Here is an 8,292-nt window from a genome sequence, read left to right on the forward strand (position 1 = left end):
ATAAAACACTATTGAGAAGACTGAGGCAAAATGTGCTGAGAAGACAACATGTAATGTCTCCATATGAGGACACAGAGTCTCAGGAGGTCAAACCTTCAACCTAAATGTTGCTAATGCAGCAGCTTTTTAGCTCAGCAGATTAAAATGTTTTCTTTTGTTCTAAGCGACATATTGATAATAAATAAGTTCTGGCAGAGAAGCTCAACTTTGCTAGAGGTCCAGGTGATTGCATCTTTCATTTCAAAACAATTTTTCCACCATGTTGCGATGTCTTAAATAGATGTTTAAACAGTGGTGATTCAGTGTCAAACTGTTCACAGGGAATGGCAAATTGATGCAATTCCTTTGAAATAACAGGTCACCCATGTTCAAAAAAGCCCAAACCTGCACAGTTCTAAATTTTAGACTACACATGGTTATCACGCTATCATCGAAGAAGCTGACTTGGCAGGTTCCATTTTCTGGCCTCTCTGGTGATCCATTTATTTTAGTGCAAATCAAAGCAACATCAACAGAAGCTGCCTACATTAGAGGATCAGACGCAGGGTGAAAAAAAAGGATCAAAAAAAGGAAGATAACTGTGTCGCTCCATGAGCTGGGTGTGGAGATGAACATCAGTGGAGCATCTTTGTTAAGATAAACTGCAAAAACACATCATTGAAAGACACACACACACAGATAAGGCAGTGGTTTTTTTAAATGGGTCACTGTTACCTGTGACCCATTTTAAAAACTCACTAGGTTCACCTGAGTTTCACATATTCTTCTTTTCACACCTCTAAGACCTTTTTAATCTTCCTGTCTTACCTTTTCTGCTCATTCTTTCTTTCCTTTGCTGCATTCCTGCTCTCTTTCTCTTTTTTGTTCTTACTCATTTTTTCTTACAGTTTTTCAACTTCTTTTCTTCCTTCCGATTCCTTTAATACCCTCTCTTCATCTTATCCTCCCTACCTTTATCACCCCCCCTCCCCCAGTGCTCTCATTCCTACTCGTATCCCACCTGTCCTTCCTTCCATCTGTTCACTTTCTCTTTCTTTTCCCTCAAATGTGCCCTTCTTCTTCATTTTCCTTTTTTCTTCATCCCTCCTTCCACAAGCAGACATCCTTATAAGGAGAAACAGCAGCAGCAGTCCGGGATAACTCTTTAGGGAATACAGAAGCATGTAACACACACACACGCACACACACAAGCTTGCATTCAGACACACAAGGACACAACAGCCACTGCATTACTCAAAGACAAGAATGTGGATGAAAAAAAAAACTGCAGCTGTCCCTTGAGTGAGTGTGTGTAGTTTTAATATTTACACACTGAAGATACTCTGGGAAAATCAACCAGAAATGATAAATGTGTTATTATAGTGTTATTGCATAAAAAAAGCACACAGTCGCAGATACTGTAGCCTGGTGGGATTCAGGACCGCTGACGCATTCATTTAGCTTTGCATGTCTTTTGTCACAGCGATAAAATGTTTTAGTATTTAGTTATGCTTCAGGTTTTACTTATTCAGTCTTACTGAAATATTCATAGTAACTAATGTTAAGTCATCTTTATGTACATCATCTGGTAAGAATTAACAAAAAAAGACAAAAATCACCTCACTGAATGTCTCAGAGGACAACTGTGAAGCAAATACATTGCTGGAAAGTGTCTCTTTTACGCAGTAAAATTATTTTTAAATCAGATTTGTCCTGTACCTGATGCTACCTAATGATTAACTTTTGGTCACATATTCTTTTGGGCCAAATCCTTAATATATCATTCTGCTACACCTTGAAAGTCATCTTCATTAGAACGCATTGCCACATCCTTAACATAAATCATATCCCATATAACCTTGAACTATTTGGGATCTTGAAAATAAACAATTTATAACTGTAATCAGAGCTCAAGTCTGGCATGTCTGAGTGCTTTAGTTTAACCTGGATTCATACCAGTTACCTCATATTGGCTGCTCGCACTGTCATTACAAATCATTCTTCCTTACTAATAATACATCGTACTTTTCTTTCTTTTCTTGTTTTGGGCCTACTGTACTTTTAACTCTCTCCTTGTCCACCTCCCCTCCTCCTCCAGCCCCTTCATTCTGGCGTCAGACACGCTGGTTTGTCGTTGACGGAGACAACAGCATCATTGTTCTTCTGCATCGCAACGAGGACGCGATGACCTCACTGCACAGCTAGCCCAGCTCCGCCTACTCCCCCAAATCCAGCCCAGACGTAATGGCCTCCAGATGTGGAACCAGAAGCAGTGAGACCCACACACACACAGACACACACACACGCGCACAAATGTAACAACATGCAAAGTAAGAGTAGGTGGAAAAGGGAATGAGCAAATATGGACAAGGAAAGTAAGACAGAAAATTGCATCTGTGTGCAATGTTAATGGGACTTTTGCCTGCCTCTCCTGAGCTCAGTACTCCCACACTTCAGTTTTCCCCCAAATAACTAAAAAAACACATCAGCTACAGACTACAAACTATTACTTATTGTATGTGAGTTTGAGAGACTGGAAGAGAAAGAGGATGTGGAGGGAGTAAAAGCAACCCAAACAGACATATTTCTAGCTATGGTACTGCCAGACCTTGATCTCATTCATATTTTATACATCACTTAGAGAAGCCAAGCTGGGTTTGTGTGTCACACAGTCTGTCTGCCTGTCTGCATTTAAAATGCACAAATTTATGGGGTTTTCTTTCAAACTCATTTTCACCTTTTCCCCATTCATTTTGTAGTTTCAGTTATAAAGTCCTTTTTAGATGTAATGATCAGCATTTATGAAGGGCAGTTTAGGGTAGAAAAGCCTCTGAAGCATGCACTTTCGTAAGACACTGGCTTTCAGTATTTCATCACACATATTTACTTTACTACTTGCTCATCTCAACAACCAGCTGTCTGTATTTAGTCTGCCACAGTCTCATGTGAATCAGCTTCTTCAGGTTTTCTTTACCGTTGCCGTTAATTGTTAACAGCTACTTTCCACACAAAAAACCACACAAAACATAAAACCAGATCAGGGTACCTATACACCGTTTAAGGAAGCATAACCTTGTGTATTACCCACAAGCATATTAGAATAACTCACCTAGATCACACTGAATTCAAAGCTGAATACTGTATATGACATATAATCTAAAACGTTTCTAGTCAACTGCAAAGTGAGATTATAATGAAGCAAACTTCTCATTTCTATCTGAATTTACTGACAATTTACATTGAGAGAGGGGAGTGCACATGGATGTCGGTGCATGCTATTTTAGGCACTGCATGCATCCATAAAAGCTGCTATATAGCTGAGATGCAGATGGGAAGCCAGAGGTCTTGGCCTTGAAAAACTCACAACCTCAGCATGTTCTTTCGGCTCCTTCTTTTTCCGAATGTCTAGCTGTAATTTCTCATCCTCGGGCACTTTTTATTTGTAAGAGCAAATCTGTGAGTAAAACGAAAGCGTGTTAATTGTAAAAACAACTGTTTTGTGTTCAGGCTTTAGGTGATTTTTGATGCACTGGAAGGAAAAAGGCTGGATCTTTTACTATCTTTTAATCTTTTAATGATCTTTTAATATATTACTGTTTATATATAAGTTAGGAGGTAAATTTATTTATATAGTGCCTCTACAGACAAGGTACTGAAACCACCTGAGACCAGACATAAACAAAGTAAAATGCAACACAAATGATAATTTAAAAGATGAGTCTTTGGTGGCTCACAGATCATGGACTCGAGGGCAAATTATAGATTGAAGGGGCACAACTGAGGTTTTAGTCTGGATTTTGGGATGGATAACAGGCCCTGATCAGAAAACCTGAGAGTCCTGCTGAGGGCATATGGCTGTAAAAGGTCACTAATATACTGTAGGTAGGTGATTCACCATGCAGAACCCTGAAGGGACGAAAACCAGAACTTTAAATTCAATTCTGAATTGAATAGTGAGCCAGCACAGAGAGATCAACAGGAGTGTAACGTGGGAGCGCTTGGAGGATCTAGTCAAGAGCCTTGCAGCAGAGTTTTATACAATCTGCAGATGATCCATGGAGGTTTTATTGATTCGGGTGAAGATTCAGTTACAACAATCGTGCCGAGGAGAAATAAAAGCGTGAATAAAAATCTCAGATTTTGATGTAATAGGAGCAATTTACTGATGTCTCTCAACTGATAAAAACAGGATCCAACCAGAGTTCTGACCTGCAAATCCAAGTGACAGTTTATCTAACTGCTGATTTAATGTGGGGAGAGCCGACATCCAGGACTATACGCAGAACAGACGATATTTTTAGAATTAAGAACTTTAGTTTAGGTTTAGTTCTAGGTTTAAAAGTGATGTAAAGGACAGTGTCATAAAATGAACCATTAAATAAAAGCATTTAACAAATCTGATGTAAAGAAGCAATTACAAGAGAAATAAAACAGGTCACAGAAAGCAGCTCTCCAGAGCTACAGTGTGAGAGGGGGACTAATGATGACTGCAACAGATATACCCACCCAGTGCCTCAGTCTCATGATTAACACATGCTGATTAATAGTGTCAAAGGAGTCAGACCACTAGATTTGCTTGTATCCCTGCACATCAACAAGACATTTGAGACTCTGAGGAGAGCAGATTCAGTAGAGTGGGCTCAACTGAATGAATGGGCTCGAAAATGTTTTCCTTTCACCTTTTATTTCACTTGTGAAACTATTATTTTCAATTTCTTATATAACTCATTATCTTTAAATCATTCACACAGACCTTTTGGCAGAAACTCATTAGTATCTCATCTGCTGATTATTTCTAATGATCTGATTGTTTCATTTCATTGTACAGTCTGCATCAATAAACTGTCCTAATATAAACATGCTTCCAATGCATTTTAAGTGGCAATCAAAACACTGAACAGTAGGACAAATGACTGTTTAAATATTAGTGTTTCTTTATCTTGATGTGCTTCCAGTAAATATAAATCAGTTTATACCATCCATATTTATACGCCTTCCCTTTAAGACTTGCTTGTATATGCAATAAAAAGCAGCAGAGAGTGGGCCATCTGCCACTGTGGCGTCTGCAATGTACATGACCACAACTACTACCTCGTCTTTCTGCTGAATCAGTGGACAACCCAGGGAGAGCACAGGGTACACGGTGATTAAACTGAGCCCACAGCGCAGAGGAAAGCACAGATAGGGTGTGATAAACTGGCTGAATCACAACAGCACTGCCTCATTTTTCCAATTATAACATTAACTATTGATGCAGCAGCAAAGCATGTCTGCTTAATGCCTCGCTGCACCTTCTTGGCCTTTCCTGATCATGGGTGTGGCTATGAAGGAGGAAAGGGAAAAAAAAGACAGTGGAAACTGTCAGTCAAAGTGTCTGATGATTGCAGATTGAGGCTCTAAGCCTGTAGTTAGCTGCAGTAAGTCAAGTTGGATGCCACTCAAACCAAATCACTGATCACTCATTTGCTTTTCTGATAGTTCTGGAGGGTTTTTTTTTCCAACATAGAAAACAAACCCTGCACAAGGACACATCATAGCCAGAATAAACGGATATTGAAAAGGCAATCTGATGAACTGATGAACTCACATCTTCTAACATCTATCATTACTAACAGAAACAAAACCACATTTGAGATCACATTACATGTGAGACCACAGACTGACCGCTAACCACGCCGATATATTGTAATTTAATCTCAACTGACCATCCATTATCTCTTTTGTTTTTTTACATTTTTAGTATGATGAGCATCTTAAGCTTCTCATAGTTCAAGGTGAAGGTTCAGCAGTGTTGTAAGGAAGAAAAAGATGCAAGTTAATATGTTTTAATGCCATGATTCATACAATACTGAGACATCTGCGCCACACACCAAGCAAAATTAACAGTGAGGCAGTCAAAGCAGCACAGAGTGAATGAATTATAAAAAAAATATACCATCTTTAGAGTTGTTAAATTGCTGTTTAAATGATGGTACTGACGTATCAATCACAGAGCAGGCCCCCCTAAAGCACCTGCCTTATCCTCCTTTCTGACCTTAATGGGGACCATGACTTACAAAATATTACATTTAATAGGAAAGTATTTGAGGTCACAGAGTAAGGGAACTGAGGGCCATTCTCCCATGGACTTCTACACAATTACACATCAGTTTTCCTTTAGAAGCTATGCCCATCTATGCCAAGGATTTGAGAACTCTATGCTCGGGGAAATTTGGCCACAGCTACAGCAGAAGTATATTACAATGGGAGCTATAGTGTGAGCTAGTTTAGGTATATAATCACCTGTTCTCCTTTATTGGCAGGGAGTTTAATTTTAAATAAACAAGTGTCTGCTTTCTGGATATGGATACCAAATATTAGTCATGTTTTAACAACTTCAGACTGTCTGTGTTTGTCTGATGTTCCAGTCAAGAATCTGGACAGTTTGCTGACTATATTCATGATTTCATGATTGCAAACTACTTTCTTTCCTCCTAATTGTTATTCCCTGAACTGTAATATAAACATCCACCAACACCAAATCTGCAAACACACTGCAAACCACCCATGATATTATTTTCTCTTAAAGCAACAGGCTCGCTTTACAAAGAACATTACAAAACTGTAGCTGTCTTCTCAACTCATATACAGTAAGATAATTTCCTGATATAAAGGGTTTTGTTTGGAACAGCATTCCTCGTTACAAAAGACTCTTTTATCTTTAAATATGTAAGAATAATCGAAATGTTCTTTCTTAGAACGAGCAAGGCATTGTACAACAGAGATCGTTTTTAATCCCAAACACAATTCTCAACACATATTTCCTCATTTTTCTTGGCTGTGTGGTTTCATGACTACTTGCTTCATTTTAGGCTGACTTTCATGCTGTGTCTAGAAAATAACTGGCAGTTAAATTTCACCAAGTGGCTTTTTAAAATTTCACTCTCTTTCTGCTTTTGCACTGGTTTATTTCTCATGAGTTAAAAAAAAAAAAAGCTATACAAATGAACACACGCACACACAGACGCACAAAAATTACACACAGGAAGCAGGGGTCTGCAGCATGGCGGACTCTGCTGACACAGAAAAGCTGGACCAAGCCTGCAGCCTCCACATTGACAATGCTACAACTTAACACACTGCACACACTGCACACACTGCACACACACATACTCTCTCTCTCTCTCTCTCTCTCTCTCTCTCTACGTGTCTTTGACCTTCTGTCTGTGAGGTCTGCGGTGTCTCTCTCTCTCTCTATATATATATATATATATATATATATATATATATATATATATATATATATACATATATATATATATCTCATGCATCCCAGACCAGGAAGCGGATGGAGGAAAATGAGCAAAAAGGAGTGCAAAGCTGATTTTCTACAGAGACAGGCTGAAGACACAAAGCAAAGACAGCAACACAGAGAGGAAAACAGAGCGTAGCATTAAATGGCTGATGTGCTTTAAGGTGAGATATCTGTGGTGGGAGTGCGAGGGCAAGTGAAGAAAAGAGAGGCAGAGTGAGATGAAGAGAGGGAGGAGTGTACACGGTGTGCCGCGTGTCTCCTCTCCAGTCATGACTGAGCAGCAGCCTCACCATGACGGAGCTCCCGTTCCCATGACAACCCTGGCTGTCAGATGGAGGGAAGAGCAGAGGAGGGATGCGGGCGAGGAAGGGAGCGATGGACGGAGATAGAAACATAAAGATGAACGTGGTTTACTTACGGGGCGTTTGCCGTGCCGTTCCGCTGCAAAGGTGTGTCTGACATGGCTGCAACACCTGCTTCTTGCGCTCCCTTTTCCTCTCTCTCCTTCCTCGTCCTCTTCTCCCACTCCTGTCCTCTAGTGTCCTTTTGACAGAGTTATGTCCTCCTCCTCCTCACCTCCTCGTCCTCCTCCCTCTTTGCCTCTGTATCTTCTCCACCTCCTCCTCTCCTCTCCTCCTCCTCTTCCTCCTCCTCCTTCTTTCCTTCTGCCTTTTCGGTGTGTGTTCTCTATACGCCAGGATGTGTCAGAGCAGCTGCTGCCGCCGCTCCTGCATCACCCCGCTCTGCTAGCAGGAGGCAACGGGTGCAAGCATGTGTGTGTATGTGTGTGAGTGAGAGAGCGAGAAGGACATATAGACAGAAAGAGCGAGAAAGAGAATTTAGTCAAAAGATATGGTTGAGGAGGGAGTGATGAAAGAAAGCATTGACTGTTGCATAGAGATATAGCCAGGGATAGGGAGGAGAGGGTGGCAAAGAGGCAGCAGAGAGAAAGAGAGAGAAACAATGGCTTTAGGGAGTTGAAGGATGATGAAAGGAGTGGCCAGCTTGTTTTCACTAAC

General features: G+C 40.3%; 1 protein-coding gene across 2 annotated transcripts in view; it reads right to left on the reverse strand.

Annotated features, from left to right (window-relative positions):
* palm2akap2 (PALM2 and AKAP2 fusion) overlaps positions 1–7,879 on the reverse strand; it is a 91,242-nt gene extending 83,363 nt beyond the window's left edge. For both annotated transcript variants that reach the window (XM_026174198.1, XM_026174196.1), the window contains exon 1: positions 7,692–7,879. In XM_026174198.1, coding sequence (XP_026029983.1) covers positions 7,692–7,735 — 44 coding nt within the window. In that variant the 5' untranslated portion in view covers positions 7,736–7,879. The remainder of the gene's footprint in view (positions 1–7,691) is intronic.
* Between the last annotated feature and the right edge of the window lie 413 nt (positions 7,880–8,292).

Source organism: Astatotilapia calliptera, chromosome 7 (assembly GCF_900246225.1).
Source record: "Astatotilapia calliptera chromosome 7, fAstCal1.2, whole genome shotgun sequence".
Classification (NCBI taxonomy): domain Eukaryota; kingdom Metazoa; phylum Chordata; class Actinopteri; order Cichliformes; family Cichlidae; genus Astatotilapia; species Astatotilapia calliptera.